The sequence below is a fragment of the Zymoseptoria tritici genome, chromosome 5 (genome assembly GCF_000219625.1).
Source record: "Zymoseptoria tritici IPO323 chromosome 5, whole genome shotgun sequence".
NCBI classification, from domain to species: Eukaryota; Fungi; Ascomycota; class Dothideomycetes; order Mycosphaerellales; family Mycosphaerellaceae; genus Zymoseptoria; species Zymoseptoria tritici.
In genome coordinates, this window is record NC_018214.1 from 1,565,555 (window position 1) to 1,584,283 (window position 18,729).

An 18,729-nucleotide genomic window follows, 5' to 3' on the forward strand; every position below is an offset into this window, starting at 1 on the left:
GCCGTGCTATCGCCTCCGAGCAGTTCGGAAGAGCTGACAATCTTTCACCTCTTGAAGGTTGGGCTACTGAGCCGTCCAGTGGTCAAAAGACTCCCAGCCCCGCTTGATCCACCTCTGTCTTGCCAGCCTCGCCATGTTCTCATCTTGAGGATGACTCCACTCTGTCCGCTCGAAGTCGACAATGTAACTACGCATGCGGACTCAAATTAGTCTGGGGCTTCCTTAAGGCTTGCAGGTTAGGGAGTGCGACGTACCACTTTCCTTGGATCTCATCCCAGAGAACGTTACGCCGATTTGTACTCTTGCTGGCAATACCGCAGTCATGCACGGCTTTGATAGCGCGGTCGAACGCTGCTCTCACGTTCTTCTCGTCGTGGCGCCAGCTTTCGTTCTTGTCGAGGGAGGCACCGGGTAGCAGACTCATCAGGACGTAGTGATCTGGGCCCAGCACGAAGTTGCCAAAATAAGTCGGGGTGTACTGGCATTCCTTCGCCGTCAGCGCTTTGAGTGCCGCTACCTCGTGATCGGCGTGCGACCTTCCATATCCGAGCCTGGTCTATCTGTCAGTGTGAAACTTCGGAGTATCCAAGTGGTGTGGTTGAACTCACACGGAGAAGACTTTGACCACAATATCAAGTGGCATCGTGGCCTTCCCATCTCCTGGACTCTCGCTGTTTTCCGGCTCCGAATCATGCGCCTCGCACCAACGAAGAGCCCTGCGGCGCACCCATTCTGGCATCCCTGCTTGCTCCTTTACTTGCTTCTCATCCGGCGGAAGGAACCTGGCCAGGTGGCCGACCTTCTTCTTAGCCTCTGCTTTGAAGTCTACCGGCACCGGCGTCTTCAGCAATACTCCATAATAGACGCCGACTCTGGTGCCCAAATGCTTTGTCAATGGCTCCTGTATGGGATCGCGCAACTCAACAATGTACGCGCCGCCAGCGCTGGAGATGATCGGCATGGCAGGAGCTCTGGCCGAGCGTTTTCTTCGTATGATCGACTCGCCAAAGACGGTCTGGAGAATGCGTAGCTGCGTCGAAGGGGAGCTGGCTGATCGAGCTTTCCAGTGGAATGACTTCGACAATGCGTCGGGGAGCGAAGCTGGGGAGTGAATTCGAAGCTATGTCGTCGTCAGCACGGAAAAGATCCTAGAGTTATGGAGCCCGCTAAAGACCGTGAATAACGACATTGACATCACGCGCGAGATTCACACTTCGAGGGCTCAGGCTGGCACGGACAGGGAAGGAGCGAGTGGCTGCATATCAACTTTGGTATGTCATTTCGTGTATCGTAACTTGTGCCGTCTCGCGCTAATAGTGCAGTGCTAGTCTGGCTTCAGTAGCCGCATCGAGCTGCTGCCATGCTCAGGAGAAAACATTGTCTTCTCGAACCGCTCTTGAAGCCTCAGCTCTTGTGATAAACTGCCGCTCTTCATGGTCGTGTCACATCGTAAACTTCGTCGCGGTATTCGTCATAGCCCCTGCCTCAATCATCCTGGTCCTCGGTCTTCGGGGCAGCCTCATCATCTGCAATGTGCAAGATTAGCAAGTGAAGACGTTGGACGAAGAACGAAAGACGCACCGTCACCCTCAGCCTCAGCGCCAGCAGCCTCTTCAGCATCAGCGGCAGTCTCCGCGGCTGCAGCTTCGGCATCAGCAGCGGTCTTCTCAGCAGCAGCTTTAGCATCCGCGGCAGTCTTCGCGGCGGCGGCTTCAGCCACCTCGGCCTTCTTCTCGGCGGCGGTCTTGCGCTTCTTGGGAGAGGCCTTTGGCTTCTTCGCGGCTGGTGGCTCCACGGAACCGTCACCTTCACCCTCAGCGTTCTCCTCCTCATCGCCTTCGGTCTTCACCTTGCGCTTCTTTGGGCTGGCAGCCTTCTTCTTCGGGGCGGCGGTCTTCTTCTTGGCGGTGGCGGAGTCGTCGTCTGCACCGTCACCAACTTCGTCGTTGTCACCGGCGTCGCCAGTGGTGCTGGCCTTGTCCTTGTACGCCTTGAGCATACGCTGGGTGACCTGCTTGAATGAGGCCATCTTCATCTTCTCCTCAGGGTCGAACAGCTTGTGCGAGGCCTCCCAGTTGGTTTGAGCCTAAGCGCAGAACTCGGTCAGTCACAGCGAAGGATGTGATGGTAAGGTTATACGTACAGCCAGCTCCGACCCCAACCAGCACGCGGCATAGCGTCGTAACTCGGCCTCGCCAATGTTGGTGAAGGCATCAGAAGACATGTTGATGATCTTTGATGAGGATGATGAAAGACTTGGTATGTGGTGATGAGCGTTGGTATGTGGTGATGAATGTTGAATGGGGATATGCGGTGTCAATGCAGATGTGTGGCAGAGAAATTGTGAGAAGAAAGTTGAGGAAGATGATGAAGAAGATGAAGTGGTTTTGAGGCGGACGAATCGAGACAATTGATGAAAACGCACGGATCACGGCGAGAGTGACAATGGACAGCATCACATGCATCTTAACTCAATTCCATTCACTTCATTTCGCTTTTGACTCAACTTCATTCACTCCAATGCAATTTGACGGACCGCCAGCGTGTGCTCCGGACCATTGTTGCACGATGATCCTCCCCTCTGCATGTGCTGTGATTCCGCTCCCTTTCTCTCCGTGATGTCGTGATTTCGTGTATGCTTGACCACAGCCGCATTGGTATCGTCGTAGCATCAAGTCAACATACCTTCGTCGTCTTCTCGTTGGTCAGCATGAGCACTGCACTGTGTGGTGAAGGAGCACATACCGTCGTTTCCGGGCTCAGCCTTCACCTCCGAGCTGACTTCTGGGGTGGTAGTCTTCTCGCTCCCTCCACGCTTCTTCGCCTTCGGCGCTTCGCCCTCGCCTCCGCCTGCGCCTGCATCCTCAGCCGCGGCCTTGCGCTTACGGCCAGGCTTGGATTTGGCCTTGGCCTTGCCTTTACCCGATGGAGCTCCCACGGCACTGTCGGTCGGATCGTTCTGCTCGCCTTCTCCGTCGCCAGCATCCTTGTAGTCCTTGATCCTCTTGGTGATGACCCAGATGCCGCGTTTGAAGCTCTCGGCCTTTCCTCCGCCGAAGTCCTTCGCGGCTTGATCGGCATTGAACTACGCTTCTGTCAGCATAGTCGTGATTGCAGAATGCACAGCTCAGGACTCACGTTCACGGCCTCAGTCGCGTTCAGGTAGGCACACGCAAGGCGTTCCATGTCTTGCTGCGTGCAGACCTTCTTCGCCACGGCCCACGAGAGGTTGCTTGGGATGGTTTGTCCTGGAGGCATCTTGAGATGTGTTGTCTTTGTGTTGGAAAGGCGAGAGTGTGGCTTTGTGAGGATAAAAGTTGTTGTGTTGGAAAGGGGAGGATGTTTGATGTTGATTGAAGGTGGAGAAAGAAAGGGGAGCTAAAGAAGGAAGAGGAAGCAGGGGTTGGCTCAAGTGAGGCGAGTCATCCGATCACTGCACTCTCGTGAGATGGCATGCATTTACAGAAGCAGGACCAAAGTGAACATCACTCACCCACAAGTCAAAGTGGCAACTATCAGAAGTTCGTCAACCAAGTGATCTACGGTGAGAGGTAGAGACACACCGCAATATTCATTGACCTTGTCAGAAGCCACACATACTGTCCTTCGACATTGTTCAGATGCAGAATACATGCCTTCCATACGCTCTTAGATACACTTAATTCGCATGCTTCTTCACTCTTTGAGTACCCTCGAACCATATTCTGTCAACGGCAGCGGCCACTGTCAAGGTACCTCCGAGCACACCGCAGATACCGACCAGGAAGCTTGAGAAAGACTTCGCGCGTACTTCACGATCGATGACCTTCATGGGAGAGATGTCCTGCACAAACACGTCAGTACGAACGAAAGATGTCGACCTATTAGCACTACACTTACGTATGAGAAGAACACCCCTGGAATGCCTCCCCGAGCATGCAGCCGCTCCTTGTGACCTTCGTCATTTGCATCTCCACCTCCGAGGTGTCGCTTGTGCGAGGTCACCGAGTATTGGTGAGTCTCGATACTGCTGCCGTGGGAAATTCCATACTCGCCCACATGAGCGTGCTCGTGTGGGTAGTCGCCGACCGAGGGCAGGTTCTCATATCCGAGCGGCAGGTAGGCCGTGGGTACAACCTTGACGAAGTACATGTAGTTGTATGCCTTCTCGTTCGTCTCCTGTCTGAAGCCGTCCAATGGGCTGAGGTGGTGATTGTTCGACCAATGTCTCTCCGTGTCTCGAACCCTGTGCTTGTAGCTTTCCGGCAGGAGAGGTCCGAAGCGGAGATGATGAATGATGTGAGAGGGAGTGTGGTCTCCTCCGCCTGTGAGATAGTTCTCCAAGTCGTGGACGTGCATGTTGCCGTTGCTGAAGCTCTTTCCGGGTGCGAAGTGAAAGTTGCCCACGACCTTGTTGACACGAATGACACCATCGACCCTGCATCCCTCCTTGCGCTGCTCGTCAAGATGCTCGCTGTAATGTTCACGGGTACATTGCTCCACATTCTCGCCTCGCCCGAACGACCAGCTCACGCTGGCGTAAGCCTCGCGGACTTCAGCACAGGTATTACAGCAACCGGACTTGATAGCATTGGCAGGAGGCGGCGCACCATAGCAGTCTCCGCAGTAGTCTCTCGCGAGGTGCTTCGCCGCTTCTTCGACTTCGTTGACCTGCAATCTGCCCTTGTCGATGTCGCCGCCTCCCTCGGATTCGGGCTTCAGCCTGGTCTTGACAATTCCATGCAAGACTCCTGTCTGAACATCACCACTGACATCCATGACATCGAGTGTGAGTAGCTCGCAGGGTATCCGGGGAAAGGTCACATTCAAGTGAATTTCCATCTTTTCTCCTCGCGCCTTGTCCACGATAATCTCCGGTTGAATTGTGATCCTGCGGTAGTCTGACCATTCTCCCCATGCCAGCCATATGATCAGGAGCATTGAGAACACTGTGACGAAGCCCCCCGAGGTTGTTCGGATGCGGGCATCCTCGACCGTTTTCGAGAACGCATCGAGCTTTGTGAATCGTGATTTGACGGGCATTGTGGTGGTGGAAGTGGTGGTTGTCCACTTCAACGTCGAAGTGTGGGTATCAGGGTAACTCTCAATTCTGTGGAGCCGATCGAAGTCGCAGTGGAGGGATTAAACGAAAGGCATGCAAAAAGCAGACTGTCTGTTATGAGCAGTAGCTTCAGCGACTGAAGGCGTTCGGGATCGTGTGAAAAGGGACGACGAGTGGGAATCTCACGGTTGGTGATCGTATAAATAAAGTTGTCCGCGGAGGGACAGCTGTTGCCATCTGCTGCTCAAACCGGGATCAGCCCAGGACATTGACCACTTCGACAACCCATTTTCGTCTCCGCGGGCAGACACGACGCTGAAACCCATTTGTCCGCAGAAAATTACAGGAAACTCTCAACGCGACACGAGAAGCACGACGCGACACGGAATATCTGTAACCTTGGTGGTGCGAATACCTTTAGCTTCAACGATTTATACGTCATCCCAGAACAACGGGCACACAGAGCTCTTACAACAACTCCCTTGCTCATGCGATGAATGCAAACGAGCTGTCAAATCAGTTGACGGCCCTGTCCGACTCGCTCAAGACCACGAATGCCCTTATCAGTCGCCTCTCCAAACTTAGCTTCCAACCCGGCTCCGAACCACTTCAAGGCGATAGCGTTGTGCGCATTGAGCTTGCGCAGGAGATTCACGACGGTCTGAAAGACTTAGAAGAGGAGCTAGAATACCTCAAGCAGGAGGCCGAAGACTATACCAACGAGGGCGGATTGCAAAGGCGGCGGAAGAGCAAAGACGGAGAAGAAGTACGACTCAGCGCTCAGGTCGTCCGTCTGAGTGAGGAGCTCGTCCATTCGCGACAGCAGTTCCGGAACGCACAGATCAAAGCCAAGTTTGCGAGTGAGGAGGCGAAGAGGAAAGAGCGGGAGCTATTGTTGGAAAGCTATCGGAAAGAAGCTGAGCAGATAGAGACCAGTGGTGGAGACCAGGGAACAGAATCGCAGTCAACCACCGACCAGCTATTCTCTGGCCGCAGCAAGAAGCCGCAGTTGAAACACTTGAATAAAGACGAGATTCTCGTCAACGCATCTTCCGACGTGACAGCAGCTCTCCGACGCACACACGACCTACTTTCCACGGAACTTTCGAGATCGCGATTTGCGCAGGAGACATTTGACGAGTCCACGGCGGCTCTTTCACAACTGGGCGAGGACTACAGCAATCTCGACACAATACTGAGCAATAGCAGAAATCTTCTCGGAACTCTTCTCAGAAGCCAAAAGAGCGACACCTGGTATCTCGAAACCGCCTTCTACATCCTCCTCACAACACTCTGCTGGCTCTTCTTCCGCCGTCTGCTCTACGGACCATTCTTCAAACTTCCACTCTTCTTCTGGAGAGTCTTCACCTTCCTCGCCAACTGGACCATCTTCAAACCCTTCTTGGGTTTCCTCTCCTTGACCGGCATTCTGACTAGTCAGCCGGCCACCACACTATCGCAAACAGTGATAAGCTCCTCCTCTCGAGCTCCATTGATCGTTCAACCCAGTGCGTCTCGCGGCGCCCAGGCCTTCCCAAGCGACATGCCCGACCAACCTGCAGCGGGCGTACGTGTCGGCGCGGGTGGAGCAGGAGCGAAAGCCGGCAAGAGCGGTGAGCTGCAAGGACAAGTTTCGGAAGCAATCGGAAAGATGGCAGAGGCGAGTGGAAAGACAGAAGACGAGGCGAAGCAAAATGCCGAGGGCGAGAAAGAACTGCCGCGAAGAGGTGACGGCACGGTACTACAGGAGAGAGGTGATGTGCCGAGAAATCCGAAGAAGAGAACTTTCGACGTGGGCGTGGAGGATGAGAAGCAGAAAGTCAAGAGAGATGAATTGTGATACGTACCATGGTAATCACAGCACGAGATGGTCCCTATATTCATTTACTCCACAGTGTCTTGTGCTGATCCAATCACGAAGGTTCGCTGTATATCTCTTGCGACGGTGTAGCTATCGTGATGCATAATGGAATAAACATGCTTCTGACCGAGACGAGAAATGCCATAAAATGATGTACATACAAATGTCCAAATAACACACATCGCTCCCAGCACATTTTCCATTACCAGAAATCCAAGAGGCACCCGCTCGCTCGCTGCCAACAAAGAAAAGCTCGTACCCAAGGAAATGTTCATCAAGCTTCGACAGCCACAACCACTGGGCCGCCAATCTTTTTCAAATCATCCAACGCTTCCTCCGTCTCCTCCGCCGCCTCCTTTCCATCTCGATCCTTTTTGCTGGAGTCGTCTTTGCTGTTGTTTGAACCTGTCACAGCTGATGCGAAGGAAGATGAATTAGATGATTCAATACGCGGGCTTCCTCGAAGCAACTCCCCGAGATGAATGGAAGGGTGAGATTGGAGCATGGCCACACTGCCATATTAGGTGCAATGTGCAAGATGGAGAGGATTGCGTGCTTGTGCTTGTGCTTGACAGTGACCTCGCATCTTGAGGTTTACTTACCACCCAACATACCACCAACGATCGGAAGGTTGCTGAGGGCGTTGCCCTTCTTCTTGCCGTCTTTCTTGTCGTCCTTGAGGCCGAATGAAGAGAGAAGTTTGTTGATGCCGAGGCCACCGAGAAGACCGTTGACGAGACCGCCGAGTCCGAGTCCGTTGAGCAATTGTCCGACCAGACCGAGCACACCAGCCAGCAAGAGACCGACGGCAGCGAGGATCTGGAACAGTGGTTGAGTCATCAAGCCCCAGAGCGGGTTGAGCTTCTTCTTCGCATGAGGCATGTTGTTGAGCTTCTTCTTGGCGTTGTCGATCGTGGTGACGACCGAGGTGGTGATCTCCTTGAGGGTCTCCGCGAGACGATGCTCCTCTGGAGTGGCCTCGCCAGTTCCTGAGCGACCCTTGGCTTGGGCAGCGATCTTGCCATCGGGATCCAGCCCACGAAGAGAGCCATTGCATTCTTGGAGGACGCGGCCGGCCTCCTCGATGAGCGGCTTGACGTTGTTGACGAGCTCTTCCTCATCAAGCTCGTCCTTGGGCGTGGCATCGGCCTTCTCCATGTGGTCGGTGATTTGCTTGCAGATTGGCTGCACGCGCTCGAGAGTCTGCGAGCAGATGGACGCCATTTTGCCGGCGATCTCACGCTCCTCCTCGCGCTTGCGAGCCTCCTCCAGCTCCTCCTCGGTAGGGCCTTCGTACTCATCTTCAGCAATGTTCTCCATGAGTGTGACCTCGCCGATCTTATTGCCTTCGACATCGACGACGTTCCCAGCGTCATCAATCTCTTGACCGACGCAGTGACCCAGATCGCCACTGGTGAGCTTGCCCAAGAGATCACCATTATCGTCGCGGACTTCACCCTCCTTGTTGACACGGTACCCTGACATTGGATTGACGCGGCGCTCCTTCTCATCCGGCTCCCATCGCTCAGCCTTGCCAATGGAGTTGCCGTTCTTGTCCAGAATCTCGCCGTCCTCGTCGACAGTACGGCCGAGGAGCTTCTTGATGTCACCTTCGATAACACGGCCGACAATGTCACCGTTCTGAGTGGTGACAGTGCCGTCCTTGTTGATCTCGAGGTTCTCAAATCCAGCGAATGGTCCTTCCTCACCACCAGCGCCGTGAGTGAGCTCGGCCTTACCGATGACATTGCCAGCGTTGTCCCAGATCTGACCCTTGCCATCGACCTTCTTTCCGACCATGATGTTGTGGTCTCCCTCAACAACTCGACCGAGGACTTGCCCATTGCCATCGACTGCATATCCAGCTTTATTGATGGTGGTGCCAGCCAACGCCGAAAGATCCGCTTCTGCTTGCTCTTCCTCAGACCATGGATCCGCATGTCCCTTGACATTGCCATACTTGTCGATGATATCACCGTCCTCGTCGACATGAAGACCAACCAGCTTCTTCGGATCTCCCTCGGTAATTTGGCCAACAGTGTTGCCATCATCATCCTCGACGTATCCGCCCTTGACGACGCGAAGTCCCTCCAAGCCAGCGAATGGGCCTTCCGGACGAGCGACTCTCTCGTTCTCAGGCAAGACCTCGCACTTCCCCACCACCTTGCCCGTGTCGCCGTAAATGTATCCATTCTCATCGCACTTCCTGCCAGCGAGCTCGGAAACATTGCCCTCGACCAGGCGACCGAAAGGAATGCCCTTCTCATCAACGACGTATCCTTGCTTGTTGAGATACTTGCCCTCGAGTGGGCTGTTGTCGATGGGAGTCTCCTCTTCTTCGATCAGTGGCTCTGCGTGACCTTTAGTGTTTCCGAATTTGTCGATGATGTCGCCGTCTTCGTCCACCTTCATGCCGACCAAACGCTTGGCGTCACCCTCGGTGATCTCGCCAACGACATTGCCATCCTCGTCCTCGACTTTGCCTTCTTTGACGACACGAAGTCCTTCAAGACCCGCGAATGGTCCCTCTGGGCGAGCGACACGCTCGTTCTCCGGGATCGGCTCGCACTTACCGACAACCTTGCCAGTGTCGTTGTAGATGTAGCCGGATTCATCGCACTTGCGGCCAGCGAGCTCGGATGCGGTGCCTTCGATTAGGCGCCCGAACGGTGTGCCCTCGGAGTCGACAACGAAGCCTTGTTTGTTGACGGTGAGCCCATCGAGAATGCTGTAATCCACGTCTTCATCATCCGGCAGAGGCTCTGCGTGTCCCTTGACATTCCCGTATTTATCGATGATGTCGCCATCCTCGTCGACATGCATGCCCAGCAGGCGTTTCGGGTCGCCTTCTGTGATCTCTCCGACGATGTTCTCGTTCTCGTCTTCGACCTTGCCACCCTTCACGACGTGCAAGCCATCGAGACCGGCAAACGCACCTTCAGGCTTGCGGACACGCTCCTCTTCGGGCAGAGGCTCGCAGCGTCCGACGACTTTCCCGGTATCGTTATAGATGTAGCCCTTCTCGTCAGTCTTGCGACCGGCCAAGTCGGACGGGTTGCCTTCGACGATCTTGCCGTATGGCACACCGCTCTCATCGACAACGAAGCCTTGCTTGTTCAAAGTCATGCCGTCGAGCACAGTGAAGTCCATCGGCTCCTCCTCGGGCAAAGGCTCGGCATGGCCCTTTACATTTCCGTACTTGTCGACGATATCTCCATCCTCATCGACTGAAAGACCAACGAGGCGCTTCGGGTTGCCTTCGACAATCTCACCGACGACGTTTCCGTCCTCATCGGCGATCTTGCCACCCTCAATGACTCTCAAGTCATCGAGCCCAGCGAAAGGACCCTCCGGCTTGGCCTCGCGCTCTGCCTCGGGAATGAGCTCGACTTTACCAATCACGGATCCAGTATCATTCCAGAATTGGCCCTTGTCGTCGAGTTTTCGACCAGCGAGATCCTTGGCAGTACCCTCAACCACTCGAGCGACGGGAATGCTCTCGTCTCCGATCACAAGACCTTGCTTGGTGCAAGTCTTGCCTTGAAGGAAGGAGAGATCTGGAGCTTCTTCGGTGACCTCCTCCTCCTCCTCCGGAATGTATCGCTCAGCATGGCCGACGACAGATCCCTTCTTGTCGATGATATCGCCATCTTCGTCGACAACACGACCGATGAGCTTCTTGGCATCACCTTCGGTCACGTAGCCGACGGTGTGGCCGTTGTCGTCTTGTACCCAGCCTTCCTCAACGACACGGAGACCCTCAAGACCGGCGAATGGTGCTTCCTGCTCGGGGTCTTCTTGCGGCACCGTCTGCGCACGACCAATGACATGGCCTTTGTTGTCCCAAAATTGACCCTCAGCGTCTGCGGTGAGGCCTGACTTGGAAAGCTTCTTCGCGTCACCTTCGACCAACTCGCCAGCGATGGCACCGTTATCGTCGATCAGCTTGCCTGCTTTGTTGACCGAGAGACCTTCCAAAGTCGACAGCGGTGGAAGCTGTTGTCCACCTTCTTCCTGCTCTTCATCGTCGGCGGCCTCCTCCTCAGCAGGAGCCTCATCCTCCTCCTGACCCTCGACAGGCAGAGTGCGGACTGTGCCGAGGACATTGCCAGACGCATCGAGAACCTCGCCTTTCTCGTTGATCTTCTTGCCGGCGACTTGGGAGAGATCTCCGCTCGTGAGCTCTCCGATCGGCTCACCCTCCTCGTTGAGGACTTGACCTTTCTTGTTGACCTTGAGGCCCTCCAAAATTGAGACCGGCGCTGGTTCGGGCTCGGACTGCTCAACTTCCTGAGGCAGGGTACGTACGTGACCAATGACGTTGCCGTCCTTGTCGAGGACTTCACCAATCTCATTGATCTTCTTGCCGGCGCATTGTGACAGCTCGCCAGCAGTCAACTCTCCGATTGGCTCACCGTCCTCGTTGAGCACTTGACCCTTCTTGTTGACCTTGAGGCCGTCGAGGATCGAGAGCGATGGCTCTTCCATCTGGGGCTCAGTCTCCTCTTCGACGTCCTGAGCACCTTCCTCGCCTTCCTCGGCAGCGTCCTCGGCAGCGTCCTCGGCAGCGTCCTCGGCACCTTCCTCGCCCTCCTCTGGCAGCTCGCCGAGGTCTTCGAGTAACTCCTTGGTGGCCTCCTCCGCAGCTTCGCCGGGCGTGACGCGGACATGACCGACAAGCTCGCCTTTCTTGTTGTAGACTTCGCCCTTGTCGTTGGACTTGCCGCCAGCACACTCCGAGAGCTCACCATCGATGAGCTCGCCGATCTCTTCGCCGTCATCATTGAAGATTTTGCCCTTCTTGTTCACTCGCTTGCCGTCGAGAATGCGGAAGTCGAGTTTGGTGTGAGCGCCAGAGAGCTTCTCGGCCACGCCCTCAGCAAGTTCAGTCTTGCCAAGAACATTGCCTTCCTCATCGACAACGTTGCCCTCCTCGTCCACCTTGAGCTCTTGCGGGTCCAGTTCACCGTCGATGATCTTCTGTCGGAGCTCTTCGTCCTCAATTCCGCCGAGCACATTGCCCTCATCATCGAGAACATCACCAGCTTCGTTGAGTTCTTTGCCTTGCAGTGCTTCGATGCCGGGTAGTTGGTCTTCGATCTCAGTCGGTGCAGCCTCTTCGGCAGCATCCTTGGCGGCGTCCTCAGCACCACCGGCAACCTCATCTCCTTCTTGCTCGGCACCCTCGGCGGTATCTTGAGCAGCGGCTTGGGTTTGTGATGCAGGCTCGTAGACACCTTGCTCAACGAGCTCCTCGGTATCCTCGTGGATCTCAGCGTGGCCAATGACATTTCCATCCTCATCAATGAACTCGCCTTGGGAGTTGAGTGTAGCGTTCTGGAGCTCTTGCGGGTCACCATCGACGACACGACCGACGGTATTGCCTTCATCATCGTAGACAAGTCCGTCAATCTGGCAGGTGAGTCCCTCAAGAATGGACACGGCTGGGAGAGTCTCCGAAGCCTGCTCAACGCCTTCCTCAGCCTCGTCGACACCGTTCTCAAGTTGGCCCTCAGCAGCGTCAAACTGGCTCATGAAGTCATCGGCGCCTTCTGGGAGCTCTTCGCCATCCTCCTGCGCGGCCTGGAGTTGCTTTCGGACAGTCTCGGGTAGGAGTTCGACACGACCAACGAGATCGCCGTCATCATCAAGAATCTCTCCGTCGTCTCCGATCGGGTAGCCAGCAAGATCCTCGGCGTCACCTTCAGCGAGACGTCCGACTGCGTTGCCTTCTCCATCGTACACTTGGCCGTCATCGTCGACCTCCAGTCCTTTGAGAACGGAAAGGTCAACAGGTAAGCCTTCGGGAACCTTGATGTCGTTGGTGTTGATTTTGTCTTGGTCGTCCTTGACATCCTCGCCAGTGGCATCCTCAGCAGCATCCTCGGCAGTGTCCTTGGTGCCTTTGACAGTCTCGTCGGCGTCAACGCCATCAGTGGCGTCCTCGGCTTCATCCTTGACGCCGTTCACATTGTCCTCAGCTTGACCCTCGACCTCTTCGCCAGCACCTTCAGCTTGACCTTCGGCCTCTTGTCCGGCACCCTCAGCTTGACCCTTAGCACCGTTGGCAGCCTCGCCAGCATCATCTTTGGCATCTTTCGCGAGGTCGCCAGCTTGCTCGGCGGCACCTTCAGTCTTCTTAACGGCGTCTCCAAGAGGACCGTCTTCCTCGTCTTCATCTTCCGCGTCCTCCGCCTGATCCTCCTCGTCCTCTTCATCGCCAGCCTCGTCGCCGGCTTCGTCTGTTCCCTCGCCAGCGACCTTCTTGCCCTCCTCCGTCGCGTCGTCCGCAGCATCGGTGGCGCCAGACACACTCTCCTCAGCACCCTCCGTTGCCTCCGTCGGAGCTTCCTTCGCCTTAGCAGCAGAGTCTTTGGCGCCTTTGCCAACGATACCGGTCGCCTTGCCAGCCAGACCCTGAGCTCCACTGAGCAGGCCTTTGCCGGACTTGCCGCCCTTGGTCTGCTGTTGCTTGGATCCGGCCTTCTCGCTCTCATCGTCTGCAGACTGGATGGTGTCGCCAGCTTTTTCAGTCGTATCGTCAGCGATGTCTTCGCCTTCGGACTCGGCGTCCTGAGCGGTTTCTGCGCTTTGGTCCTGGGCTCCCTCCACGGCATCATCTTCGTCGTCGTCAATGGGCTCGGGTGCTGCGGATTGAAGACCTTTCTTGGGCTTCTGGGTAGCGTCTGTCACCTTACTCATTGGGCCTTCGTCATCGTCATCGTCTTCGTTCTCATGTTCCACGTCATCATCATCGTCCTCGTTAGTCGGCACTGTTTGCGGAGACTCAGGCTGTTTCTGAGTCTTTGCGGCTGCGCCAGATGCTGCATCTTTGGCATTACCGGCAGTCTCTCCCGCCTTATCACCAGCAGCTGGTCGCGACGGAAGCTTCGGGGAATCTGTGGGGTTTTTGGGAGTTTGAGGAGCCTTTGGTGTTGATGGTGCCGGCTTGCTGGCGGAGGCTGATTGACCCAGCTTCTGCGGTGTTGACTTCTGCGGCGTTGACTTTTGCGGCGTTTGTCCAGGCTTTCGTGCAAGTTTCGTGGGAGTTTTTGGTGTGCCCGTCTGTGGCTTCCCTGCAGCTGGAGAGGGCGCCATGCTGGGCAATTTGGGTGGTTTTGGGTATGTGATTGGGGTAGTATTACGGGAGTTGTGGCGGGACGAAGTGGGAGTTGTTTTCGTCGGAGTGGGAGGAAAAGAGTAATACGCGTATCGATCAGTCATGCGATGGGGCGCAAATAGGATGTAGGGGAAGGGAAGAGAGATTGGGCGAAAAGAGCAAAAGTGTGGCTAGAAAGCAGGTCCTACCAGTGATATAACGTGCAGCTGTTGGCGAGGCACATAACAGGATATTGAACACAGCGTCGCGACACACAGCGCCCGACAGCCGTTCGAGGATCATCGAATGACGCACATTCGAGCCGATGGAGCTTGGAGCATGGCGAGGTTGGATAGCTTACGCCTCGTGTGGCCAGTGACAGGCACGACGTTGGGAAGAAGCAGGTTCTGCCGGGAGCAGAGACGCCACCTTGCTGGGATTCCAAGAGGTTGTGGTCCTTGTGGATGGTGAGAAGCTGCTTCGTGACCTCATCATCCACATTGAAGACCGTTCGGCCGGAATTGCAACGTCACATTCTACGCGCCTTCCGCAGTTCGCATGGAGTGCCTTCGCCAGCAACGAATAGAACTCTCCCAAGCGCGAGAGAATCGTGGAGACCCGAATGCATGAGCGTTTCATCGAGCGTTCACTTTCCAGGAATCAGATCCGGGTCCGACCGTGGTGGGTCTTGAATGTCGCGTGGCGTGGCTGATGATGGTGCAGATACGTGTAAATCAAGGACGAGCTCCACGATTCAAAGGGTTCGACAAAGTGGGTGTGGGATTCCGACAGGGATGGAGCATGGCTGCAGCACATCTCACATTGGCAGTCTGCGTTGCGCGGCTGTGTTTTGGGGTGGTCTCTCTGAGCGCGGAGGAATTTGCTTGCTCCCGACGTCGTCGCTTGTGTCTAGTCCGATGGATGCGTACTTTGACTGGTGGTATGGAGGAAGTGAGGTCGTTCTTATTGAGTTATACTTTGAAGAGGCCATGCGATTTAGGTCGCGCTAGTCTCCCATGCGCCCGCTTACCTAAGGCACGCGAGTTTCAACGTCCCGTCTTTCTTCCCTTCTTCCAACTTCTCGTTCAGTCTTCCTGCACGCGAACCTCTTCTTGTTACACACAGCTGCCAGCACTTGCATCATTCTTATGCGGCCCACAAGATCGATGATCTCCGCTCCTGTGGCTGGGCGATTCGTTCTCAGCCATCTCTTCGAAGGTGGGAGTAGAGCCGACTGTGGACTTGTTTCCAATCAAAATTACGGGTCGAGGTGATCCTCCCAGGTATGTCACATCTACGGGGCTCACTGGCTCTGGAACTAGACGCCTCGTTGTTCATTCATGCCAAATCACTTTACGACGTGTCTCATCACGGCGCGAGCACAGCTTCTCATGGGTGCACGACTTCTCTGGTGCACGGGACAGCACGCGGAACCTGGCGCTGGACAGCTTGCTCCAGCATCCCTCGCTCGCATTCGTCTTCGTCAGAAGCAGCCAACTGACACGAGGTGCTATGTATCCTCTCGGTTGAGTGTGTAGCAAAGTCCGCTCATTGTGACAGTCTCGTCCAATCGTTCCCTCAATGCTTCGGCAGCAATGTCTCGTCCCTAGGTTCAATGGCTTTTAATCGATGCAGGAACCCAGTCAACCTGCGGATTCCGGCGTGGCTTGTCATTTCCTGCGCCATTGTGAAGCCTCCCTTGTACCAGGAGTGACCTTGCGACTGTCCGCGTAGCATCCGACTTTTGCCAGCCTTCTTATCACACCGCCGAAATATATCCTCGGCTTCTCGTCATGTCTTTGTATGCCATCTGCACACGAAAACCTGCAACGCGAATTGATCAGGGACGACGACTCTGTACAAAGCTTCGTTCGCATGAAAGTCGTCGCAGCATTGGTATCGTTTACGCTAATAAAACCAGGACCAAGAAGGATCGCCCGATGCAAATAGTGCCAAACCATCAATCGTTTACCCGGTCGTCTTCTTCTCCGCTTCAAGCGGCTCACCCAATTGACTGCCTCCCGCTTCAAGATTGTCCCTTTCCTCCATGCCCAGCTTCTTCTTCAAGCGATAGCTCATGCTCGACGTTCTTCGGTAGTGCTCTCGCTCCTTTTGCACGACCTCTCTCTCCCGCGCTGCACTCTGACTTTTGTCCATCTCAGCCTCCTCACGCTTCTTCTTTTCTTCCGGGTTCAGAATATCCTTGCCCTTCTGTGTAATGGTATTCGCCCGCTTCTTTACTTTGACGTAGCTCTCCAGTCCAAGGATCACAGCATACGATCGAGAGATGTTCAGCCGACTGAGGTCTGCTCCCGCCTCCTTGAGATTACGAACGAACTCGCGGAAGAGCCTGCTCGTCGGAGCATAGTGTCCAGATAGAGGTGAAAGCTTCCGAACCTGGCCGCGCTTGATCTTGATCAGACCCGCGGCACTCACTCTCGCGCCTTTCAGAAAGGACGAGTGTTGGAAAGCTCCTGATTGTTTGATGCCAAGGTAAAGCCGGAATGAGGTGTCTGCAACGAATATCCAAACATTTTTCTTCGTCGTCTTTCGGAGGAGGTGATTCATCAACGTGTCGACGGAGAGATGGTTGATTTTGGCCAGACCTTTGGCGTCATGAAACTCCTCATTCGCATACTTCTGCCCATCTTCAACGCTACCCGTGCTGATGGTCGATGACATGGAAGACGAGTCGTCCGAAGGCCACTGTCGAGGTTCCTCCTTCTCGCCCGTTGTGACCTCTCGCCAAGTGGGAGTGGTTGCACTCTCATGTACGATCCCGTCGATACTATCGCGGAAGTACGGCGAAGTGGTGATGGGTTTTCCTGTTCTATCCCAAACGAAGCGGCCTTGAGCGTCGATTCGAACGAGATACTTCTTGCGCTCCTCTCGCGACAAGTACCGCACCTGCTCCGTATCCAATCGTTTCCTCGGTCGATCCGGCAAGTCCAGATCTTTGCCCGATCCAACATCTAACCAGTAGAAGAAGTTCTCCTTCGTATCTGCCGCAGTCCACTCCTTGTGATATCTCCTCAGATTACTGCCATATCGATGTTTCGTATCCACCATCTCAAGGAAGTACTCAATCCCCATTGTCTTCGCATGCTTCTCCCGCTGCGCCTTGCGCTGTCTCTTAATCTCCGCGTCCTCGCCTTCGTCCTCGCTCGTGTCATCGCTGCCTGCCCGGAGAGCCGCTGCGCCAGCCTGTGTCCATCGTAGTCGTGTTCGCTGCTTTGGGCTGTTTGCATCAAACCGAGTGACGTTCGACTTGGGACGATTGAGGGAATTATAGTGTGCTGAGAAAATGTATCAGCCTCCCCAATTCAACCCTGCTCATCACTGGCAAATGCCTTACTCTCTTTCACGATCTCTAACCATCTCGTTGAAGGATCCAATCCGCATCCCTTCAGTGCTCTTCGATCCCGATGACCCCGATAATTCCTCTGAATAATCTGCGCCGCCTGCGTCTCCTCATCAACCTTGCCATGCACACCTCCTACCTCATGCCGTCGTCGTTCTCGAATAGCTTTTGCCCGTTCATCTTGCTTGCGCGCGAGGTCGCGTAAGACGTCCGGCGGTGGTAGGGCGAATGGATCGGAGGGTTTGATTGTCGTGGTGTTGCTGCTGTTCCTGCCGTCGTCGATCAACGACATCTTCGTGGTTAAGCTCGTGACATGCCAAGTGAATGATGTATTCGCCGCGGCTCAAAGTCGTGAGTCGTGTCGATGGCGGGGTCAAGAAACGAACACGAGTGTCGTGGCTATATAGCGCGGACAAGACAAGATATTTGGTGCGAAGTGAGTCGTGAGTCTAGACCACCGGGAGGTTGTGAAGATGTTTCGAACGACCACAATGGATACTTTGTGCTGGGATGTTGCGGTGCATAATGCCTTCACGAAGCACAGCAAGAGATTGGATGTGCCCCGCCTCGAGACCAGCTCTCGGGTCGCTGTCTGGCGTATCGGTTGTGCGACGTCATGCAGCTTTCAGAGGTGCGAGTGGTTTTCTTCGCAGGACGAAGATTTCGAAACCTGATTGACGCAGTGGACGCGCGTACTTGTCGAGATGCAGGCACACCGTCGGGCGTACGAGGAAAGCCGGCAGAGCGGCAGATTATTATCACGTTGGTCTGAACAGGTCGTGATCAAGCCGAGGAAAGTATCTTCGATAAGGAGCTATATAGCAAAAGCTTCGTGGTATCATAGGTAGAAAGGACGCTCACGTCCGACCCTCCAGGCAAGCAAGAATGACCCATCACGACGAAAGCTCCGCCACTTCCTACATGACCATGCCTCCCGACTGGCCATTCATAGTCCCGTACGGCATCATGCCAGTATGGTCCATCATAGGGTACTGACCCGGCCCCTGATTGCCCATCATGTATCCCATATTCGACGCCTGCATCTGGCTGTGGTCCTGCAGTTGAGAATGGTCCTGTAGCTGGGAGTGATCCTGCATCTGCTGCTGATGATCCGGCACGACAGGCTCGTAATGCATTTGATCCTCTTGCATCTGCGCCGCGCCGGCTTGCGCTTGAACTTGCATGTCGACGTGTGATTGCATCTCCGGCACGATCTCGCTCTCATCGCCGAGCGCCGCGCCGGCCTGCTCACCTGTGTAGTTCTCTGCTTTCGTGAAACCGCTGTAACCATCCGTACGGGGCAGGATCTCGCCGGACTTTTGCATCTTCGTCCGGAGCTGGCCCATTTTGCGCTTCATGCGTTCGCG

The 18,729-nt window shown here is 55.1% G+C and overlaps 5 protein-coding genes across 5 annotated transcripts; 1 reads left to right on the forward strand and 4 right to left on the reverse strand.

The window, feature by feature from the left end:
- Window positions 1–63: 63 nt before the first annotated feature.
- MYCGRDRAFT_93307 (uncharacterized protein) lies at window positions 64–2,224 on the reverse strand (the record flags this gene model as incomplete). The annotated part of the gene is made up of 5 exons (XM_003852526.1): window positions 64–187; window positions 255–551; window positions 609–1,101; window positions 1,582–2,086; window positions 2,144–2,224. The coding sequence occupies 5 exons, from the start codon at window positions 2,222–2,224 to the stop codon at window positions 64–66; spliced, it is 1,500 nt and encodes a 499-aa protein (XP_003852574.1).
- A 1,434-nt stretch (window positions 2,225–3,658) lies between these two features.
- MYCGRDRAFT_72288 (uncharacterized protein) lies at window positions 3,659–5,218 on the reverse strand (the record flags this gene model as incomplete). The annotated part of the gene is made up of 2 exons (XM_003852525.1): window positions 3,659–3,823; window positions 3,880–5,218. 2 exons carry the CDS (start codon window positions 5,020–5,022, stop codon window positions 3,659–3,661), a joined length of 1,308 nt encoding a protein of 435 aa, XP_003852573.1.
- Window positions 5,219–5,346: 128 nt separating this feature from the next.
- Window positions 5,347–6,881, forward strand: MYCGRDRAFT_109553 (uncharacterized protein; the record flags this gene model as incomplete). The annotated part of the gene is made up of 1 exon (XM_003852192.1): window positions 5,347–6,881. The coding sequence occupies one exon, from the start codon at window positions 5,535–5,537 to the stop codon at window positions 6,879–6,881; it is 1,347 nt and encodes a 448-aa protein (XP_003852240.1).
- A 143-nt stretch (window positions 6,882–7,024) lies between these two features.
- MYCGRDRAFT_100264 (uncharacterized protein) lies at window positions 7,025–14,000 on the reverse strand (the record flags this gene model as incomplete). The annotated part of the gene is made up of 6 exons (XM_003852524.1): window positions 7,025–9,233; window positions 10,092–11,995; window positions 12,053–12,346; window positions 12,398–12,805; window positions 13,064–13,609; window positions 13,874–14,000. 6 exons carry the CDS (start codon window positions 13,998–14,000, stop codon window positions 7,497–7,499), a joined length of 5,016 nt encoding a protein of 1,671 aa, XP_003852572.1.
- A 3,324-nt stretch (window positions 14,001–17,324) lies between these two features.
- On the reverse strand, window positions 17,325–17,654 carry MYCGRDRAFT_93312 (uncharacterized protein; the record flags this gene model as incomplete). Its single annotated transcript, XM_003852523.1, has 1 exon — window positions 17,325–17,654. One exon carries the CDS (start codon window positions 17,652–17,654, stop codon window positions 17,325–17,327), a length of 330 nt encoding a protein of 109 aa, XP_003852571.1.
- Window positions 17,655–18,729: the final 1,075 nt, after the last annotated feature.